This window comes from Cherax quadricarinatus, chromosome 21 (assembly GCF_038502225.1).
Source record: "Cherax quadricarinatus isolate ZL_2023a chromosome 21, ASM3850222v1, whole genome shotgun sequence".
NCBI lineage: Eukaryota > Metazoa > Arthropoda > Malacostraca > Decapoda > Parastacidae > Cherax > Cherax quadricarinatus.
Window position 1 is genome coordinate 45,676,756 of NC_091312.1, and position 24,081 is coordinate 45,700,836.

At 40.3% G+C, this 24,081-nt stretch overlaps 1 protein-coding gene across 2 annotated transcripts in view; it reads left to right on the top strand.

Moving 5' to 3' along the window:
* The first annotated feature begins 1,022 nt into the window (after positions 1 to 1,022).
* Positions 1,023 to 24,081, top strand: part of LOC138853045 (mpv17-like protein 2) — a 136,388-nt gene continuing 113,329 nt past the window's right edge. For both annotated transcript variants that reach the window (XM_070087422.1, XM_070087421.1), the window contains exons 1-2: positions 1,023 to 1,193; positions 20,934 to 21,074. In XM_070087422.1, the coding sequence (XP_069943523.1) occupies positions 20,942 to 21,074 (133 nt within the window). In that variant the 5' untranslated portion in view covers positions 1,023 to 1,193; positions 20,934 to 20,941. The remainder of the gene's footprint in view (positions 1,194 to 20,933; positions 21,075 to 24,081) is intronic.

The window sequence follows — 24,081 nt, forward strand, 5'->3', positions numbered from 1 at the left end:
AAGATTTCGTTCGGATTTTTAACCCCGGAGGGTTAGCCACCCAGGATAACCCAAGAAAGTCAGTGCGTCATCGAGGACTGTCTAACTTATTTCCATTGGGGTCCTTAATCTTGTCCCCCAGGATGCGACCCACACCAGTCGACTGACACCCAGGTACCTATTTGCTGCTAGGTGAACAGGACAACAGGTGTAAGGAAACGTGTCGAAATGTTTCCACCCGGCGGGAATCGAACCCGGGCCCTCCGCGTGTGAAGCGGAAGCTTTAGCCACCAGGCCACCGTTCCATGTACGGTATTATGCCTCGGTATTAAGCTCTCGCTTCACACACAATGTCCGTGGTTCGATTCCCGGCAAGGGTGGAAACCTGGGTGTTAGTCGACAGGTGTGGGTCGCATCCTGGGGGACAAGACTGAGGACCCAAATGGGTAGATAACCCTCCGGGGTTCAAAATCCGAACCAGACCCGTGCCACCAACCCCGTGGCCTGGTGGAAAAAGCTCTCGCTTCACACGGCAATGTCCGGGTTCGATTCCAGGCGAGGGTAGAAACATTGAGCGTATTTCCTTACACCGGTTGTCTATGTTCATTCATCAATAAAATGGGTACCTGGGTGTCAGTCGACTGGTGTGGGTCGTATCCTGGGACAAAACTGACCAAATTTGCCCGAAATACTCTGCATAACAAGCAGCTTCATATACAGTAGTGTGTAATTGATGTCAGCTAGGCCTGTATACCTTGTACATATACCTGTAGAAGGAAACATTATTATTATTATTATTATTATTATTATTATTATTATTATTATTAGTAGTAGTAGTAGTAGTAGTAGTAGTAGTAGTAGTAGTAGTAGTAGTAGTAGTAGTAGTAGTAGTAGTAGTAGTAGTAGTAGTAGTAGTAGTAGTAGTAGCAGTAGTAGTAATAGTAGTAGTAGCAGTAATAGTAGTAGTATCGTACTACGATTTTGATTCATCAAGGAAAACGCTTGGGCTGGAGGTTGAAATTGGAGTATAAGCGACGTAAACATTGTGTAGTGGGAGCTTCCTGGGACCCGGCTCACCACACCTGTCTGTCATTTATTTTATTTTTTTTTAAAGTTTAAGCATAAACAAGTAGTAGTGAAAGATGATGACTTAACCAGAGGTCAACCCGAGGACAGCCTCTGTAGGCTTGGCTGACATTATTCCTCTACTCTGGGTAAGTAAATTATATTTAGTTTGTCCAGAATTGTCTGAGCATGTCAAGGTCAGTCTTAGTACAAACTGGTTCAGGGAGAGTGCTGAGAGGTTCCTAATGAATGAGTGGTGAGAGGTTCCTAATGAATGAGTGCTGAGAGGTTCCTAATGAATGAGAGCTGAGAGGTTCCTAATGAATGAGTACTGAGAGGCTCCTAATGAATGAGTGCTGAGAGGTTCCTAATGAATGAGTGCTGATAGGCTCCTAATGAATGAGTGCTAAGAGGTTCCTAATGAATGAGTGCTGAGAGGTTCCTAATGAATGAGTGCTAAGAGGTTCCTAATGAATGAGTGCTGAGAGGTTCCTAATGAATGAGTGCTGAGAAGTTCCTAATGAATGAGTGGTGAGAGGTTCCTAATGAATGAGTGCTGAGAGGTTCCTAATGAATGAGTGCTGAGAGGTTCCTAATGAATGAGTGCTGAGAGGTTCCTAATGAATGAGTGCTGAGAGGTTCCTAATGAATGAGTGCTGAGAGGTTCCTAATGAATGAGTGCTGAGAGGTTCCTAATGAGTGCTGAGAGGTTCCTAATGAATGAGTGCTGAGAGGTTCCTAATGAATGAGTGCTGAGAAGTTCCAAATGAATGAGTGCTGAGAGGTTCCAAATGAATGAGTGCTGAGAGGTTCCTAATGAATGAGTGCTGAGAAGTTCCAAATGAATGAGTGCTGAGAGGTTCCTAATGAATGAGTGCTGAGAAGTTCCAAATGAATGAGTGCTGAGAGGTTCCTAATGAATGAGTACTGAGAGGTTCCTAATGAATGAGTGCTGAGAGGTTCCTAATGAATGAGTGCTGAGAGGTTCCTAATGAATGAGTGCTGAGAGGTTCCTAATGAATGAGTGCTGAGAGGTTCCTAATGAATGAGTACTGAGAGGTTCCTAATGAATGAGTGCTGAGAGGTTCCTAATGAATGAGTACTGAGAGGTTCCTAATGAATGAGTGCTGAGAGGTTCCTAATGAATGAGTGCTGAGAGGTTCCTAAGGAATGAGTGCTGAGAGGTTCCTAATGAATGAGTGCTGAGAGGTTCCTAATGAATGAGTGCTGATAGGCTCCTAATGAATGAGTGCTAAGAGGTTCCTAATGAATGAGTGCTGAGAGGTTCCTAATGAATGAGTGCTAAGAGGTTCCTAATGAATGAGTGCTGAGAGGTTCCTAATGAATGAGTGCTGAGAAGTTCCTAATGAATGAGTGGTGAGAGGTTCCTAATGAATGAGTGCTGAGAGGTTCCTAATGAATGAGTGCTGAGAGGTTCCTAATGAATGAGTGCTGAGAGGTTCCTAATGAATGAGTGCTGATAGGAATGAGTTCCTAATGAATGAGTGCTGAGAGGTTCCTAATGAAGAGGTGAGAGGTTCCTAATGTGAATGAGTGCTGAGAAGTAGAGGTTCCTAATGAATGAGTGCTGAGAGGTTCCTAATGAATGAGTGCTGAGAGGTTCCTAATGAATGAGTGCTGAGAGGTTCCTAATGAATGAGTGCTGAGAGGTTCCTAATGAATGAGTGCTGAGAGGTTCCTAATGAATGAGTGCTGAGAGGTTCCTAATGAATGAGTGCTGAGAGGTTCCTAATGAATGAGTGCTGAGAGGTTCCTAATGAATGAGTGCTGAGAGGTTCCTAATGAATGAGTGCTGAGAGGTTCCTAATGAATGAGTGCTGAGAGGTTCCTAATGAATGAGTGCTGAGAGGTTCCTAATGAATGAGTGCTGAGAGGTTCCTAATGAATGAGTGCTGAGAGGTTCCTAATGAATGAGTGCTGAGAGGTTCCTAATGAATGAGTGCTGAGAGGTTCCTAATGAATGAGTGCTGAGAGGTTCCTAATGAATGAGTGCTGAGAGGTTCCTAATGAATGAGTGCTGAGAGGAGTGCTAATGAATGAGTGCTGAGAGGTTCCTAATGAATGAGTGCTGAGAGGTTCCTAATGAATGAGTGCTGAGAGGTTCCTAATGAATGAGTGCTGAGAGGTTCCTAATGAATGAGTGCTGAGAGGTTCCTAATGAATGAGTGCTGAGAGGTTCCTAATGAATGAGTGCTGAGAGGTTCCTAATGAATGAGTGCTGAGAGGTTCCTAATGAATGAGTGCTGAGAGGTTCCTAATGAATGAGTACCGAGAGGTTCCTAATGAATGAGTGCTGAGAAGTTCTTAATGAATGAGTGCTGAGAAGTTCCTAATGAATGAGTGCTGAGAGGTTCCTAATGAATGAGTGCTGAGAGGTTCCTAATGATTGAGTGCTGAGAAGCTCCTAATGAATGAGTGCTGAGAGGCTCCTAATGAATGAGAACTGAGGTTCCTAATGAATGAGTGCTGAGAGGTTCCTAATGAATGAGTGCTAATAGGTTCCTAATGAATGAGTGCTGAGAAGTTCCTAATGAATGAGTGCTGATAGGTTCCTAATGAATGAGTGCTGGGAGGTTTCTAATGAATGAATGCTAAGAGGTTCCTAATGAATGAGTGCTGAGAGGTTCCTAATGAATGAGTGCTGAGAGGTTCCTAATGAATGAGTGCTGAGAATTTCCAAATGAATGAGTGCTGAGAGGTTCCTAATGAATGAGTACTGAGAGGTTCCTAATGAATGAGTGCTGAGAGGCTCCTAGTGAATGAGTGCTGAGAGGTTCATAATGAATGAGTGCTGAGAAGTTCTTAATGAATGAGTGCTGAGAAGTTCCTAATGAATGAGTGCTGATAGGTTCCTAATGAATGAGTGCTGAGAGGTTCCTAATGAATGAGTGCTGAGAGGTTTCTAATGAATGAGTGCTGAGAGGTTCCTAATGAATGAGTGCTGAGAGGTTACTAATGAATGAGTGCTGAGAGGTTCCTAATGAATGAGTGCTGAGAGGTTCCTAATGAATGAGAGCTGAGAGGTTCCTAATGAATGAGTGCTGAGAAGTTCCTAATTAATGAGAGCTGAGAGGTTCCTAATGAATGAGTGCTGAGAGGTTCCTAATGAATGAGTGCTGAGAGGTTCCTAATGAATGAGTGCTGAGAGGTTCCTAATGAATGAGTGCTGAGAGGTTCCTAATGAATGAGTGCTGAGAGGTTCCTAATGAATGAGTGCTGAGAGGTTCCTAATGAATGAGTGCTGAGAGGTTCCTAATGAATGAGTGCTGAGAGGTTCCTAATGAATGAGTGCTGAGAAGTTCTTAATGAATGGGTGCTGAGAAGTTCCTAATGAATGAGTGCTGATAGGTTCCTAATGAATGAGTGCTGAGAGGTTCCTAATGAATGAGTGCTGAGAAGTTCCTAATGAATGAGTGCTGAGAGGTTCCTAATGAATGAGTGCTGAGAGGTTCCTAATGAATAAGTGCTGAGAGATTCCTAATGAATGAGTGCTGAAAGGTTCCTAATGAATGAGTGCTGAGAGGCTCCTAATGAATGAGTGCTAAGAGGTTACTAATGAATGAGTGCTGAGAGGTTCCTAATGAATGAGTGCTGAGAGGTTCCTAATGAGTGAGAGCTGAGAGGTTCCTAATGAATGAGTGCTGAGAGGTTCCTAATGAATGAGTGCTGAGAAGTTCCTAATGAATGAGTGCTGAGAGGTTCCTAATGAATGAGTGCTGAGAAGTTCCTAATGAATGAGTGCTGAGAGGTTCCTAATGAATGAGTGCTGATAGGTTCCTAATGAATGAGTGCTGAGAGGTTCCTAATGAATAAGTGCTGTGAGATTCCTAATGAATGAGTGCTGAGAGGATCCTAATGAATGAGTGCTGATAGGCTCCTAATGAATGAGTGCTGAGAGGTTCCTAATGAATGAGTGCTGATAGGTTCCTAATGAATGAGTGCTGAGAGGTTCCTAATGAATAAGTGCTGATAGGTTCGTAATGAATGAGTGCTGATAGGTTCGTAATGAATGAGTGCTGAGATGTTCCTAATGAATGAGTGCTGAGAAGTTCCTAATGAATGAGTGCTGAGAGGTTCCTAATGAATGAGTGCTGATAGGTTCCTAATGAATGAGTGCTGAGAGGTTCCTAATGAATAAGTGCTGTGAGGTTCCTAATGAATGAGTGCTGAGAGGTTCCTAATGGATGAGTGCTGAGAGGTTCCTAATGAATGAGTGCTGAGAAGTTCCAAATGAATGAGTGCTGAGAGGTTCCTAATGAATGAGTACTGAGAGGTTCCTAATGAATGAGTGCTGAGAGGTTCCTAATGTTCATAATGAAGGAGTTCTAATAGGTTACTAATGAATGAGTGCTGAGAGGTTCCTAATGAATGAGTGCTGAGAGGTTCCTAATGAATGAGTGCTGAGAGGTTCCTAATGAATGAATCCCTAATGAATGAGTGCTGAGAATGAATGTTCCCTAATGAATGAGTGCTGAGGTTAGAATGAGTGCTGATAGGTTCCTAATGAATGAGTGCTGAGAGGTTCCTAATGAATGAGTGCTGAGAGGTTCCTAATGAATGAGTGCTGAGAGGTTCCTAATGAATGAGTGCTGAGAGGTTCCTAATGAATGAGTGCTGAGAGGTTCCTAATGAATGAGTGCTGAGAGGTTCCTAATGAATGAGTGCTGAGAGGTTCCTAATGAATGAGTGCTGAGAGGTTCCTAATGAATGAGTGCTGAGAGGTTCCTAATGAATGAGTGCTGAGAGGTTCCTAATGAATGAGTGCTGAGAGGTTCCTAATGAATGAGTGCTGAGAGGTTCCTAATGAATGAGTGCTGAGAGGTTCCTAATGAATGAGTGCTGAGAGGTTCCTAATGAATGAGTGCTGAGAGGTTCCTAATGAATGAGTGCTGATAGGTTCCTAATGAATGAGTGCTGAGAGGTTCCTAATGAATGAGTGCTGAGAAGTTCCTAATGAATGAGTGCTGAGAGGTTCCTAATGAATGAGTGCTGAGAGGCTCCTAATGAATGAGTGCTGAGAGGTTCCTAATGAATGAGTGCTGAGAGGTTCCTAATGAATGAGTGCTGAGAGGTTCCTAATGAATGAGTGCTGAGAGGTTCCTAATGAATGAGTGCTGATAGGTTCCTAATGAATGAGTGCTTAGAAGTTCCTAATGAATGAGTGCTGATAGGTTCCTAATGAATGAGTGCTGAGAGGTTCCTAATGAATGAGTGCTGAGAAGTTCCTAATGAATGAGTGCTGAGGTTCCTAGAATGAGTGCTCCTAATGAATGAGTGCTGAGAATGAATGAGTGCTGAGAGGTTCCTAATGAATGAGTGCTGAGAGGTTCCTAATGAATGAGTGCTGAGAGGTTCCTAATGAATGAGTGCTGAGAGGTTCCTAATGAATGAGTGCTGAGAAGTTCCTAATGAATGAGTGCTAATAGGTTCCTAATGAATGAGTGCTGATAGGTTCCTAATGAATGAGTGCTGAGAGGTTCCTAATGAATGAGTGCTGAGAAGTTCCTAATGAATGAGTGCTGAGAGGTTCCTAATGAATGAGTGCTGATAGGTTCCTAATGAATGAGTGCTGAGAGGTTCCTAATGAATGAGTGCTGAGAGGTTCCTAATGAATGATTGCTGAGAGGTTCCTAATGGATGAGTGCTGAGAGGTACCTAATGAATGAGTGCTAGGAGGTTACTAATGAATGAGTGCTGAGAGGTTCCTAATGAATGAGTGCTGAGAGGTTCCTAATGAATGAGTGCTGAGAGGTTCCTAATGAATGAGTGCTGAGAGGTTCCTAATGAATGAGTGCTGAGAGGTTCCTAATGAATGAGTGCTGAGAAGTTCCTAATGAATCAGTGCTGCGAGGTTCGTAATGAATGAGTGCTGAGAGGTTCCTAATGAGTGAGTGCTGAGAGATTCCTAATGAATGAGTGCTGAGAGATTCCTAATGAATGAGTGCTGAGAGGTTCCTAATGAATGAGTGCTGAGAAGTTCCTAATGAATGAGTGCTGCGATGTTTGTAATGTATGAGTGCTGAGAGGTTCCTAATGAGTGAGTGCTGAGAGGTTCCTAATGAATGAGTGCTGAGAGGTTCCTAATGAATGAGTGCTGAGATATTCCTAATGAATGAGTGCTGATAGGTTCCTAATGAGTGAGTGCTGAGAGGTTCCTAATGAATGAGTACTGAGAGGTTCCTAATGAATGAGTGCTGAGAGCTTCCTAATGAATGAGTGCTGAGAGGTTCCTAATGAATGAGTACTGATAGGTTCCTAATGAATGAGTGCTGGGAGGTTCCTAATGAATGAGTGCTAAGAGGTTACTAATGAATGAGTGCTGAGAGGTTCCTAATGAACGAGTTCTCAAAGGTTCCTGATGAATGAAGTTCCTAATGTACTTCTCTGTATCATGTTCAAATAAATAAATAAATAAATGAATAAATAAATGAGTGCTCGAAGGTTCCTAATGCCACCAGGCCACGGTGCCCTGTCGCCTGGTGGCAAAAGCTCTTGCTTCACATGGTGAGGGTCCGAGTTTGATTCCCGGCGAAGGGGTGGAAACACTCGATGTGTTTCCTTACACCAGGTTTCTGTGTTCACCCATCAGTAAAATGGGTACCTGGGTGTTAGTCAACTGATGTGGGTTGCATCCTGGGACAAGACTGACCTAATTTGCCTGAAATGCTCTGCATAACAAGCGGCTTTCTATATACACCTACCATCTGACTTACGACCTGCTCGACTTACGACCACTCGATTTACGACTGTGTTTTTTATGCCAAATTTCTGGGAAATAAACAACTATTTGTGTTGTACACAGTGTTTATCCTAAACCTTCCATTATAAAATACAGTACTAATAACATAAAAAGTAAAGTAAAACATGAAATACCAAAATAAAACAATAAAATAAAGTCATTACAAAAATGTTTTGTTGATATTCAGTAGTAAAGTTCGACTTACGATCATTTCGACTTACGACCGGTTTCTTGGAACCGAACTCGATCGTAAGTCGGATGATAGGCGTAGTAGTATGTCATTGCTGTCAACTAGGCCTGTATACCTTGTACTTGTACAGTAGGGACCCACTTATACGGCAGGTTAGGTTCCAGGCTATCGCCGGAAAGCAGACATCGCCGGAAGGCAGAACACCATTTTTTCCATTCATAAATGCATATAAATGCCAGACAACAAGTTTACACTAAATTATAATAAGTTAGTAATAGAACTAGGCATTAAAAACACACAAAGCAAAATACATTCTCAGTATATTCATTACTTATCTTAAAGTATTTGTATTCTTAATGTAGGGAGAGAGGTGAGTAGTACTTATTTGTAGGAAGTCAGGTGTAGGTAGCCCTGGCTCCCCCATCTCATACTTAATCTATGATATTTAAAACATCCCAGAGAGTTAAAATACACATACAGTACACTCATTATTTACCTTAAAATATAAATATGTAGTCTTAATATAGGAAGAGAGGTGAGTAGTATTTATTTATAGGAAGTCAGTGTAGGTAGCTGGTAGGTGTAGCCCGCCTGGGCTACACCTGCCGGCTACCTACACTGTGGCCCAGAGCCATATTATTAGCATCGACATACCTTGTTCACTCAGTTTAATAGTTTCTGACAACTACCTTTAGATGCCATCATAAACGAAGGGAGAGGTAAGGAATAATTCATGCTGAAAATTGTAAGCAAAAGCGGTGTGGGGGAGTGGCTGGGCCAAATGCAGATTCATACACGTTTTCTCTGGTGGCTGAGCAGAGAAAACATAATGCTATCCCTCCTCCTGGAGGTAAGATACACACAGAGTACACTTATTACTTACCTTAAAATATTAGTATTAATGTGTGAGAGATAAGTGGCAGGGTGTTTATTGAATAATATCAGAATGGCACACTATCATCCTCTAACTTGGCACTTAAAGCAAGAGGCTTGCACCTCCTCTTTTTATCACAGCTAAGCTTAGATGCCATCGTCAATGAGAGCCAACTAGATAATGAAAGAGTAAACGAGAGAGAGAACGAAATACAGTGGACCCTCGCATAACGATATTAATCCATTCCTGAGTGCTCATTGTTATGCGAAATTATCGTTATGCGAATGAATTTTCCCCATAAGAAATAATGGAAATCAAATTAATCCGTGCAAGACACCCCAAAGTATGAAAAAAAAAAAAATTTTACCACATGAAATATTAATTTTAATACACACAAACTGAAAAAGACATGCACAGTTACATGACACTTACCTTTATTGAAGATCTGGTGATGATTGATGGGATGGGAGGAGGAGAGAGTCTTAGTGTTTAGAAGGGGAATCCCCTTCCATTAACCCTTTCAGGGTCCGTCCCGTAGATCTACGGCTTCACGTTGAGTGTCCAAACCGTAGATTATGCCAAAATTCTAGCGCCGTCAAATTTAGCGCGAAAACGCTCATAGGCCTACATGTGAGAGAACGGGTCTGCGTGGTGGGTGTGCGCCATAAACAAAAAATCTAGGCGCCCGCATAGCATTGTGGGAACGCCGGCTCAGTTACCCTTGTTCACCATGCCTCTTCGCAAGTCAGCTCTCACTCCCCGGAAAATTGGGACTCTCCTCTTCCTATCTGATAGTTCTGACACTGATGGAAGTGGAAATGAAGACGAATTCTACGGCTTTGATCAGTTAGTGACCGAAAAGAATGACCAGGATATCGATAATAGTGCAGAAAACCCTGACGATCCTCAACCTTCTACCTCTGGTGTGGGCACTCGTGACTCACGGTCGGTTGTTCCTCATCGCAAGAGAAAACTAATATTTTCGCGTGGCCAGGCCTCTGACTTCAGTAATGATGATAGTGATGTGGACTGTGATTTTATTGCGCTCGACGATCATTCGAGTAGTGATAGTGAGGAATCATATTCACCAGTGAAGCGTCGGTATGTTCGCCGCCGCATGCGCTCGGGTAGTGTACCCTATGCTGTGCCCAGGGGACGGAGTACATCCCGGAGTACATCCCGGAGTACATCCCGTGGCCCAACACCAGTTTTAGGTAGTGATAGTGAGGATGATGTGGCTACACTTGGCATGGATAGACCACAGGCATCAGTGGATGGTGTTAGTGGTGATGGTAGTGGCACCGCCATGCGTGACTCACCAGGCCACGCTGGGACCCACGCTGCTGACTCATCAGTTCAAGGACAAAGCGGAGCACCAGCCACCAGCCCACCACAACCACAACCACCCGCACAACCAGCCTATCATGTCCAGTATCCACCAGCAAACCGTATGTGGGATTGGCAGCAAAATCCCAATTTTGTTCCCAAGCCTCACCACTTTGATGACTCTCAAAGTGGAATTCTACCTACTTGTCCCCTTGGAACCATGGCCAATGAACTGGAATTCTTTGAATTATTCTTTGACCAGCCATTGATGGAAATTATTGTCAGGGAAAGTAATAAGTATTTTGAGTACACCATGGCAAATACGATCTTATCACCACAGTCAAGACTACAAAGGTGGAAAGAGACGACTGTTGCAGAAATGTATTTGCTTTTTGCAACAATAATGCTTATGCCTCACATCTATAAGCATAATATAAAAGCATACTGGTCCACAGATCGGCTAATTTCTACCCCGGTCTTCAGTGAAATCATACCAGTGAACAGGTTTATCTTACTCTTACGTATGTTGCACTTCTCTGACAAAACCAGGCCTGACAGAAGTGACAGGTTATACAAGATTAGAAATGTTTTCATGTATCTCAAACAAAAGTTCAGCATATACTCATATCCATTCAAGAATCTTGTAATTGACGAGTCTTTGATTTTGTTCAAAGGTAGACTGTCATTCAAGCAGTATATACCGAGCAAGAGGAAACGCTTTGGTATAAAACTGTTTGTACTCTGTGATTGTGACAGTGGCCTGGTGTTGGATATTGTTGTATACACGGGAAAACATTGAAAGATACCAAGATGTTATTGGGTATCTCAGGTGACGTAGTGAGAAACATGATGGCACCTTATCTTGGTAAGGGGCATACATTATATACTGATAACTGGTACACAAGCCCATTACTCAGTGATTTCATGCGAGTGAACAAGACAGATGTGTGTGGCACAGTGCGTTCTAATCGTAAACATATGCCCAGGCTCAACGCAGGTGCTCGTGGTGATGACGTGCAGGTGTTTACTGCCAATGACATCATGGCATTACGTTGGCATGACAAACGAGATGTCACATTGTTGACAACCATTCACCGTAATGAAATGCAAGACAGTGGCAAAGTTGATCGAGTGACTAATGAACGTATTCGAAAACCAGGGACAGTGATTGATTATACACAAAACATGCGCTTGGTTGGCAAATGTGACATGCAGATTGGTTTTGTTGGCTGTGTTCGTAAGAATTACAAGTGGTACATGAAACTTTTCTTCCATCTCATGGACATTTCAATGCTCAATGCATATAATATGTACCAAATAAAGACTGGCAACAGACCACCATATGGTGAATTTTGTTTGTCTGTTGTCAGACAACTCATAATGAAGTACCAGGTACGAACACCTGCTATACAACACAGTCCTCGAATATTTACCAAAAATCATATATGGCTAACCCAAGCCAGGTACTAGAAATAAGCCACTTTGTCTGACTTTTTGGGTATCCTAGGTTCTCTACACACATGCTGCTATGTGTGATAATCTATGAAGAGGAAATAGCTTTTTTGTTTCAGTTTTATGGTGCAGTACGAGTGTATATCACAGTTATCCCTGTGCTACACTCCGTTTTCTCTAGTATAAGCCCCCAAGACAGGGATAGGAAAATGGTACTTGTATCCCATGTCCTCTTCATACCTCTGTTGAACTGCTCGGTATTATGCCAAATATTATTCATTCTGGAGTGTTTACATAAGAACATAAGAATGGAGGAACACTGCAGGAGGCCTGTTGGCCCATACTAGGCAGGTCCTTTACAATTCATCCCACTAACAAAACATTTGCCCAACCCAATTTTCAATGCCACCCAAGAAATAAGCTCTGATGTGAAAGTCCCACTCAAATCTAACCCCTCCCACTCATGTACTTATCCAATCTAAATTTGAAACTACCCAAAGTCCCAGCCTCAATAACCCAACTAGCTAGACTGTTCCACTCATCAACTACCCTATTTCCAAACCAATACTTTCCTATGTCCTTTCTAAATCTAAACTTATCTAATTTAAATCCATTACTGCGGGTTCTTTCTTGGAGAGACATCCTCAAGACCTTATTAATATCCCCTTTATTAATACCTATCTTCCACTTATACACTTCGATCAGGTCTCCCCTCATTCTTCGTCTAATAAGTGAATGTAACTTAAGAGTCTTCAATCTTTCTTCATAAGGAAGATTTCTAATGCTATGTATTAATTTAGTCATCCTATGCTGAATGTTTTCTAACGAATTTATCTCCATTCTGTAATATGGAGACCAGAACTGAGCTGCATAATCTAGGTGAGGCCTTACTAATGATGTATAAAGCTGCAGTATGACCTCTGGACTTCTGTTGCTTACACTTCTTGATATAAATCCCAGTAATCTACTTGCCTTATTACGTACGCTTAGGCATTGCTGTCTTGGTTTAAGGTTGCTGCTCACCATAACCCCCAAGTCCTTTTCGCAATCTGTATGGCTAAGTTCTACATCATTTAACTTGTAAGTACTAGGGTTATGGGCACTCCCAAGCTTCAGAACCTTGCATTTATCTACATTGAACTGCATCTGCCACTTTTCTGACCAAGAATAGAGTTTGTTTAAATCCTCCTGAAGTTCCATAACATCTACGTTTGAATCAATTATCCTACCTATCTTTGTGTCATCGGCGAATTTGCTCATATCACTAGTAATTCCCTCATCAAGATCATTGATATCTATTATAAACAACAACGGGCCCAAGACTGATCCCTGTGGAGTGCCACTTGTTACAGATCCCCACTCGGATTTAACCCCATTTATGGACACTCTCTGCTTCCTGTCAGTGAGCCATGACTCGATCCACGAGAGCACTTTTGCCCCAATGCCATGAGCTGCCACTTTCTTTAACAGTCTATGGTGTGGAACTCTATCAAAAGCCTTACTAAAATCTAAGTAAATAATATCAAATTCTTTATCGTGGTCAACAGCCTCAAAAGCTTTACTGAAGAAAGTTAATAAATTAGTTAGACAAGACCGGCCTCTTGTGAATCCATGCTGAGTATCATTAATCAAGCTATGCTTATCGAGATGGCTTCTTATAATCTCAGCTATAATTGACTCTAGTAATTTGCCTACAATTGAGGTCAGGCTTATTGGGCGGTAATTTGACGGTAACGACTTGTCCCCTGTTTTAAAAATAGGAATTACATTAGCCATCTTCCACATATCAGACACTACACCTGTTTGAAGAGATAAATTAAAAATATTAGTTAATGGTTCACAGAGTTCCATTTTGCATTCCTTAAGAACCCTTGAAAAAACCTCATCAGGACCCGGCGACTTATTTTGTTTCAGTCTGTCTATCTGCTTCACAACCATTTCACTAGTGACTGTGATGTTACATAATTTATCTTCTTCTAGCCCACTATAAAAATTAATTACTGGAATATTGTTAGTGTCTTCCTGTGTAAAAACTGAGAGAAAATAATTATTAAAAATCAAGCACATTTCATTCTCTTTGTCAGTAAGGTGCCCATAGTTATTTTTAAGGGGACCTATCTTATCTCTAACTTTTGTTCTATATACCTGGAAAAAACTTTTTGGGTTTGTTTTAGAATCCCTAGCAACTTTATTTTCATAGTCCCTTTTAGCTTTTCTTATCCCCTTTTTAATGTCCCTCTTAATGTCAATATACTGATTCATAAGATGACCCTCACCTCTTTTGATACACCTATAAATTCCTTTCTTATGCCCTAGTAGATATTTGAGCCTATTATTCATCCATTTTGGGTCATTTCTATTTGATCTAATTTCTTTATATGGGATAAATGTTCTTTGAGCAGCATGTATAGAGTTCAGAAAACTGTCATATTGATATCTCACTTCGTTACCCCGGTCAACAGATGATAAGTGTTCTCTAAGCCCATCGTAATCTGCTAAGCGAAAATCTGGGACTGTTACTGAGTTATCGCTACTATCGTACTTCCATTCAATGCTAAATGTAATTGATTTGTGGTCGCTAGCACCCAGTTCCTCTGAAATTTCTAATTTATTAACAAGGGATTCATTGTTTGCCATAACTAAGTCAAGCAGGTTATTTCCCCTTGTAGGTTCTGTCACAAACTGCTTCAAAAAACAATCCTGAACTACTTCTAAGAAGTCATATGATTCTAAATTCCCAGTCAAGAAATTCCAATCAATATGACTAAAGTTAAAGTCTCCTAGAATTACTACATTATCGTGCCTTGTGGCCTTAACAATTTCCTCCCATAGTAGTCTCCCTTGGTCCCTATCTAAGTTTGGGGGACGGTATATCACTCCTAAAATCAGTTTTTCATGCCCCTCTGAAAATTCTATCCGAAGACTCTGTATGTGTTACTTCAGACTTAATACCCATTTTTATGCAACAGTTCAAGCGATCTCGGACATACATTGCCACCCCACCCCTCTTCCCAATACTTCTATCTACTTGGAACAATTTAAAACCCTGAATATGACATTCCACAGGCATGTCCCGACTTTTTGAATTAAACCACGTCTCAGTTAAGGCAAATACATCAATGTTACCTGCACTAGCAACTAATCTCAACTCGTCCATCTTATTCCTAGCACTACGGCAATTAGCATAATAAACATTGAAAGACTCTCCTTTCTCTTTACCCTTCCTGCTCATTTCTGTTTTTCTACTAAACCTATTACTGTCCTTATCACCCAAGGTCCCTGGCTTTTCAATATCTACCTCGTTCTGCTTATTACTAGTTCCCCTAGAACTTGTAATATTACTACACTGGGACTTCACTGTTTTCCTGCCAAAACCCATACCACTAACTATTCCTAGTTCAAAGTTCTAACTGCTCCCTCCACTGCAGTTGCCAGTGCTACCACCCCAGACCTAGATAAGTGAACCCCATCCCTGGCATACATGTCATTTTTGCCATAGAAGAGGTCCCAGTTGTCAATGAATGTTACTGCATTTTCCTTACAGTATTTGTCCAGCCAGCAATTGACACCAATTGCCCTGGACAACCATTCATTTCCAACTCCCCTCCTTGGTAAAATACCACATACGACAGGGTTCCCACCCTTACTCCTAATTATTTCTATTGCTGACCTATACCTGCTAATCAGGTCTTCACTCCTACGTCTGCCAATTTCGTTGCCTCCAGCACTGAGACAGATAATAGGATTGCTCCCATTACCTCTCATGATGTCATCCAGACGGCTAACAATATCCTCCATCCCAGCCCCAGGAAAGCAAACTCTCTGTCTCCTACTCCTGTCCTTCAAGCAGAATGCCCTATCCATATACCTAACTTGGCTATCCCCAACAACAACAATATTCTTACCTTCCTTGGTGTTGTTCGTCGTGATGTTCCCAGTAGTTGACTCACATTCGTCGGGTAGCACTGAGAATGTACAGTGGACCCCCGCTTAACGATCACCTCCCAATGGGACCAATTATGTAAGTGTATTTATGTAAGTCCGTTTGTACGTGTATGTTTGGGGGTCTGAAATGGACTAATCTATTTCACAATATTCCTTATGGGAACAAATTCGGTCAGTACTGGCACCTGAACATACTTCTGGAATGAAAAAATATCGTTAACCGGGGGTCCACTGTATTAGATGTTTCCACAACAGTTTCCACGGCAGTCTCTTTCTTCTTCATCGTTTCTATCTTTCCATTCGTCTTCTTGATCGTCAACTTCGTTCCCTGCTGTCTAGCCACTGACCAGTTTCCTTTCTTGACCTGAGGACTCAAAACAGGAGGACTACTACGAATCTTCTTGTTTTCCTCGGTCAGTCGCCGAATCTCCAACTTCGCTATCCTCAATTCTTCCTTAAGCTGTTGGTAAAGTTGCTCGATGGAGGGCATCTTGCTTCAATTCGTAGAGAGCGTGCAAACAGGTCTTCACAAAGCTAAGTACACGTCAACACTGCGCAAAAGCCAACTCAATCAGGAGCTACTGCGCAGCATGTCCGCACGGCCCAATAGCGATGCTTATGTTATTTATATTGTTTATTATGTCATATTAGATCAATTGTGATAGGCAGTAAGCTGTAGTGTTGATATTAGCATAATAATAAAGCATATTCTCTTGCATCACGAGACTGAGCTCATGGCAACCGACAGTGGCTTCAAAGCCACCTTATCTTTAATGGACAATGTACTGTGTAGGTGCTTTACACAATGAGAAGCATTTTTTATTCAATGGAACCATGGCTGGGGCTAAAAGTAAGCAGGTTATAACAATAAATGGAGAAAAAGAAATTAGAATGACTAATGCAGTAAGTAGCGCCACCAAACAGTGCCACCAGGTTGGTGTGGCGACCCTGGAAATTTGAAATTATGCTAGCCAAAATTAGTGCCGAATAACTGAAGGAACCGAATAACTGATTGCCAGATTTGTGATGGCGGACCTGTACATATAAAATACTACGCAATAACTATAAAACACTTGAAATTTTGGAAAGTTTCCAGACATAATAGATGTGGTCACGGAGAATGTAAACAAACCAGGTGGGGCGCACCGTATTTGAAAGACCGCTTGCTGTATAGCAAATTTTGGTCATAATTTGACATCGCCATATTAGCTGAATGCCGTAAGGCGAAACACCGTAAAGCAGGATGCTACTGTACTCGTAGTAAATAAAGATATTTATTTTTTTTTTTTTTTATTATCACACCGGCCGATTCCCACCAAGGCAGGGTGGCCCGAAAAAGAAAAACTTTCACCATCATTCACTCCATCACTGTCTTGCCAGAAGGGTGCTTTACACTACAGTTTTTAAACTGCAACATTAACACCCCTCCTTCAGAGTGCAGGCACTGTACTTCCCATCTCCAGGACTCAAGTCCGGCCTGCCGGTTTCCCTGAATCCCTTCATAAATGTTACTTTGCTCACACTCCAACAGCACGTCAAGTATTAAAAACCATTTGTCTCCATTCACTCCTATCAAACACGCTCACGCATGCCTGCTGGAAGTCCAAGCCCCTCGCACACAAAACCTCCTTTACCCCCTCCCTCCAACCCTTCCTAGGCCGACCCCTACCCCGCCTTCCTTCCACTACAGACTGATACACTCTTGAAGTCATTCTGTTTCGCTCCATTCTCTCTACATGTCCGAACCACCTCAACAACCCTTCCTCAGCCCTCTGGACAACAGTTTTGGTAATCCCGCACCTCCTCCTAACTTCCAAACTACGAATTCTCTGCATTATATTCACACCACACATTGCCCTCAGACATGACATCTCCACTGCCTCCAGCCTTCTCCTCGCTGCAACATTCATCACCCACGCTTCACACCCATATAAGAGCGTTGGTAAAACTATACTCTCATACATTCCCCTCTTTGCCTCCAAGGACAAAGTTCTTTGTCTCCACAGACTCCTAAGTGCACCACTCACTCTTTTTCCCTCATCAATTCTATGATTCACCTCATCTTTCATAGACCCATCCGCTGACACGTCCACTCCCAAATATCTGAATACGTTCACCTCCTCCATACTCTCTCCCTCCAATCTGATATTCAATCTTTCATCACCTAATCTTTTTGTTATCCTCATAACCTTACTCTTTCCTGTATTCACCTTTAATTTTCTTCTTTTGCACACCCTACCAAATTCATCCACCAATCTCTGCAACTTCTCTTCAGAATCTCCCAAGAGCACAGTGTCATCAGCAAAGAGCAGCTGTGACAACTCCCACTTTGTGTGTGATTCTTTATCTTTTAACTCCACGCCTCTTGCCAAGACCCTCGCATTTACTTCTCTTACAACCCCATCTATAAATATATTAAACAACCAAGGTGACATCACACATCCTTGTCTAAGGCCTACTTTTACTGGGAAAAAATTTCCCTCTTTCCTACATACTCTAACTTGAGCCTCACTATCCTCGTAAAAACTCTTCACTGCTTTCAGTAACCTACCTCCTACACCATACACTTGCAACATCTGCCACATTGCCCCCCTATCCACCCTGTCATACGCCTTTTCCAAATCCATAAATGCCACAAAGACCTCTTTAGCCTTATCTAAATACTGTTCACTTATATGTTTCACTGTAAACACCTGGTCCACACACCCCCTACCTTTCCTAAAGCCTCCTTGTTCATCTGCTATCCTATTCTCCGTCTTACTCTTAATTCTTTCAATTATAACTCTACCATACACTTTACCAGGTACACTCAACAGACTTATCCCCCTATAATTTTTGCACTCTCTTTTATCCCCTTTGCCTTTATACAAAGGAACTATGCATGCTCTCTGCCAATCCCTAGGTACCTTACCCTCTTCCATACATTTATTAAATAACTGCACCAACCACTCCAAAACTATATCCCCACCTGCTTTTAACATTTCTATCTTTATCCCATCAATCCCGGCTGCCTTACCCCCTTTCATTTTACCTACTGCCTCACGAACTTCCCCCACACTCACAACTGGCTCTTCCTCACTCCTACAAGATGTTATTCCTCCTTGCCCTATACACGAAATCACAGCTTCCCTATCTTCATCAACATTTAACAATTCCTCAAAATATTCCTTCCATCTTCCCAATACCTCTAACTCTCCATTTAATAACTCTCCTCTCCTATTTTTAACTGACAAATCCATTTGTTCTCTAGGCTTTCTTAACTTGTTAATCTCACTCCAAAACTTTTTCTTATTTTCAACAAAATTTGTTGATAACATCTCACCCACTCTCTCATTTGCTCTCTTTTTACATTGCTTCACCACTCTCTTAACTTCTCTCTTTTTCTCCATATACTCTTCCCTCCTTGCATCACTTCTACTTTGTAAAAACTTCTCATATGCTAACTTTTTCTCCCTTACTACTCTCTTTACATCATCATTCCACCAATCGCTCCTCTTCCCTCCTGCACCCACTTTCCTGTAACCACAAACTTCTGCTGAACACTCTAACACTACATTTTTAAACCTACCCCATACCTCTTCGACCCCATTGCCTATGCTCTCATTATTATTAAAAAAAACACCACTTCGGGCACTAAAACACCATTTCCTGCATTTAATCATGTCCCCAGGCCTCCACTATATTACATTTGCCCTCTATTTTGAATTCATAATCACAAAAAAATAGAAGATTTATTCAATTTCTTGGATGATAAAATATAACCAGGAATGTTTGGTCATGGGTCACAGTATCCCAATAATTGTATCAATTCTCTTAAAACCCACAAAACAGACTGGAGGTATAGGGGTACCCTTAACTGTCATCAGGAAAATTAGCAAAAGTTAAATATTTCTCCTAATTTGAGCCCAATTTCAACCTACTTCGGATCCTGAAACTAATTAAAATCATCTCCATTTCTGTAATATCTTCCATTCTATCAAATGATATATATAAAAAAAAAAGACAATGAAGCCATAAAAACCATCCTAGAAAACACCTTGAAGTTGCTATTTTAAACTAAACACAAGGTCGAAGTTTTGTTTTTTCCATCATGCACTGCAAAGGGCAGGAATTTTTTTTTTTATACTGTGCACACTCGCCACACAGACCTATTCTCTCATATCTAAGCCAAAATTTACTACTCACAACTTATCTGAGTGAGCTGAGCTCATGATGTAAAACTACACGAGGGACCCTGGCCTCAATGACATAATTCTACGTAACGTCCACTGCAACGTTAAAATAGGACTCAAAATGGGTAAAATTGCTGATGCCTATATTGCATCCAGACCACCAACTTTTTGCCTGCATAATTCTAGTTTCCATCAGATTTCATATTTTTGGTGTCATTACCTTGATAAGAGGATTCTCTACCATTTCAGATTTTTTTTAAAATCACAACTTTGTTAGCACTTTTAATTTCAGGGGTCCCAACACTGAAAGGGTTAAACATACCCTATATAAAAACAAATCTTTTTAATTGTTTGTTTTAACCCTTAGAACATATCTTACAAAATTTTCCAAATTTCAACTTTTAATTTCAAAGGCACAGAGACTCAACTTCATCTTTGAAGCCCTTTACCTCAATCATTTATCTACAGCATATCAAAAAATCATGTTGTTAGTTCAGTAAATAAAATGCTTCCTTTGTTTGCCAAGCAGTAAATAAAGACTGTTGTGTTCACATCTTAGAAGAGAAAACCTAAGAGGACCTCAATGGAAAAAATCCTACAGCTTAATTTCTTGGGTTATCTTGGTCTTACCTGCTCCATTGTTAATAATTCAAAGACAGTCTCCTATTTCTGCAGTAAAATTCCTCTCTTCTCATATTGTTTAGAATGGTACCAATAAACTAGTATACAGGCAGGCCCTGCTTATACAGTAGGTTAGGTCCTGGGCTACTGTTGTAAAGCAAAAATTGCTGTAAAGTAAAACAACCTTTTTTTTCACTTTCAAATGCACGAAAAAGCCTGATAACACGTTTACACTATCATATGTTAAGTGAGAAATAGAGTTAGGCCTAAAAAATGCAAATGCAATACACACGTTGCTTACCTCAAAATATTTTTGCCCTTAGCTATAGTTAGCTGTGAATATATTTATTGTAGGAAGTCTGAACAAATTAAGAATAGGCATTAATGAAAACCGTTGCATTAGCAAAACCGTAAAGCAGGGCCCGCTTTCTTAATTAAATTTTTTACTTGTTAAGCAATGTTATTTAATTTTTAATGAAACAAATTAATTCCTTAATTGCATATCTAATACTGCATTGTATATTATCATCTCCAAACTGTTTTTATAAGTTTCAGTTATGTTGCGTGGTGTGGATCTTGTCCGTAAACTACTGCAGTCATCTCTCATAACATCTACTCGTAGGATTGTACATACAGCATTTGATAAGCATCTCTTCTTCACAAATGTAACCCTCTCATTCTCTCTCTCAGGTAATTATATTAAGATTGTTTACTTATCAGTAAAGTTGACAATAATTTTCTTAATGCGTATTTCACAATGCATGCTATATACATTACGTACTTTGTTCCTTTTTTAAAAAATAAGGAGTCTAAATACAGTAGTACATACTATAGTAAATTGGCACACAATTTTGATTAAAAAAAAAAAGGTTGGTTTGGTCTTCTTTCATTTTATCATTACTATACTTGTGGTATAACACAGTAAAATATAAATTATATAGTTTGTATACTGTACATTAATAATTGTCATGTCAGTATATTTTTTGTTCATAAATACAGTGGTACCTTGGTATACGTCCTTATCCCTTTCAGGGTCGAGAGGCCCTCTCCTAACTTGTTCTCAGCATCAAAAATTTTTCGGAAAAAAAATTGATTTTTTCTTATGAAATGATAGAGAATCTTTTTCCGATCATAATGACACCAAAAGTATGAAATTTGTTGGAAAACTTAGGGAGTTATGCTCTCACAAAGTTAGTGGTCTCGACGATGTTTACGCATCGGCGATTTTGCCCACTTTGAGCTCTATTTTCGGCCAATTCCAGTGTACTAGTCGACAAAAATCATTGCTATTTTGCAAGAACTCCATTTTTTCTATCGAATGAATACAAGAAACCACCCATTTACCGATTCCAACTATCCAATAAAGTGGTCAGAAATTGTCAATTTTGCCAATTTCACACAAATTTCAAAAGATGCCAATTTCCAAATAGGGTCCAGAATAAACAAGACAGACATTCCTGGCACTAAAATAACATTTTCTCTGTTCATTAGTCATGTCCCCAGGCCTCTCTTAAATTTCTTTTGCTTTCCACTTTGAATTTTTATTCTTGCAAAAAATAGAAGATTTACTGTTATGCAGACTACTGCATTAGTGTAGAAATGTTATAAATAATATCAGCGCACTTGTGAAAGAACATTAGACTCACCAGTTGATGTGTATTGGACGCGTGGCATGATTTGTTTGCTTTTGAACTTTGGCAAAAATCGAACATTTCTTCTAATTTGAGCTCAATTTCAAGGTACTTTTCGTTGTGAAACCAATCAAAATCATCTCAATTTCTGTAATATGTCTTCCATTCTATAAAATGAGACCAGTAAAACTAGATTACACCCATAAATACCATACGAAAATACCCTGCAAAGCCACTGTTTTAAACCAAAAACATGGTCAGAGTTTTTTTTTTCTCATTATGCACTGTGTACTGCAGGATTTTTTTATACTGTGCACACTGACCACATAAACAAATTCTTTCATATGTACGCCTACCAGCTTTCTCTCGCTAGATTTGAAGGCTCTAGAATTTACGTGTACTAGTATGTCAATAACCTTGGCGTGTAAGACATACTAGTACGTCGGAAACCCTAAAAGGTTTAATCTGTTCCAGAACCTTGGACTTATACCAAACAGCACATATACCAAAAATTATCCCATAAGAAATATAGGGAAAACGATTAATCCGTTCCCATTTATTTATTTATTTATTTATTTAATAATTTGCACATACAGAGGTACAAAAAAATACAGGTAAGAGCAGTATGCCAAAGCCACTTGTATGCATAGCATTATGGGCAGGCTTAAAATTAACTTAAGATTATCTAAGCAATGATGTAATCAGTGATAAAACATTATTGTAGACAGATAACAATAAAGCACAAATGAGTATTACAAAGACAGGTAATATGGTTGCATGCATTGCTGTACATTCAGTAGAATGGAGTATTCTGTTAGGTAGTGTATTTAAAAAAATAAAGTTAGATTGGGTCTTAGGTTTAACATTTATGTGATATAATTATGAGAAACATTTAAGATGTACATTTTATAAGGTTCAGTTATTCAGTGTTTATTTGGTTGTGGGTGAGTAAGTGATCTTTTAGAAGAGACTTGAATTTATAAACAGGTAGTGTTTCTTTTATATTTACAGGTAATGAATTCCAGATTTTAGGGCCTTTTATGTGCATTGAGTTTTTGCATAGCGTGAGATGGACACGAGGAACATCAAAGAGTGATCTGTGCCTTGTGTTATGGTCATGTGTTCTGTTGAGGTTGGTAAGGAGACATTTGAGGGGAGGGTTAATATCAGAGCTAAGTGTTCTATGTATGTAATAGGTGCAGTAATAAGTATGGTGTTTTGTATGGTGAGTAGGTTTAGTGTTTTGAATATTGGTGGAGTGTGCTGCCTGTAGTGGGAATTTGTTATCATTCTGACTGCAGCCTTTTGTTGGGTAATTAGTGGTCTGAGATGGTTAATTGTTGTTGAGCCCCATGCACAAATTCCATAGGTGAGATAGGGGTAAATGAGAGAGTGATATAGGGCCAGGAGGGCTGACTGTGGAACATAGTACCGTATCTTCGATAGTATGCCTACGGTCTTGGAAATTTTCTTAGATATTAGTTGTACATGTATATGTGTTTAAAATTTGAGTCTATTATCAAGGTGGATTCCTAAGAATTTTCCCTCTGTTAGCTTTGTGATAGGTGATCTGTTTATCATTATGTTAAGAGGGACATCTGTAGCTCTGTTACGAATGAAAAAAATCCTATTGTTGTTGGCATATACATTGATGGGGCTATATAAAATAAATTAAACACTGCTTAATACTGAAAGATGTAATTTAAACACTGCTTAATAATAGCATACATAAATACAAAAGAATTAGATTAAATAAATGCAAATTTAACCTCACTTTACATTGCTGAAAAGAGTCAAGTGCCTACTGGGATAGTGCTGAGAAGGGGGGAGGAGGAAATGTTATTGTTTGGAAGGAGAGTCCCCTTCTCTTTTCTGTCTCGTCTCTTTTCCCTATTTGGACCTGTTGAATCTCACCAGGTTTGACTTTTACTAAAAATCTGTCCTAAGAACTTTGATTCTATCTTCTCCTCATGATGTTTCGGTAATGTGACATTGTCTGGTCATTCCAGACAATGCTATTATGGCTTGTTTGGGCTTTGTTGGGGTGGTACTTCTTCAAAGTTTTT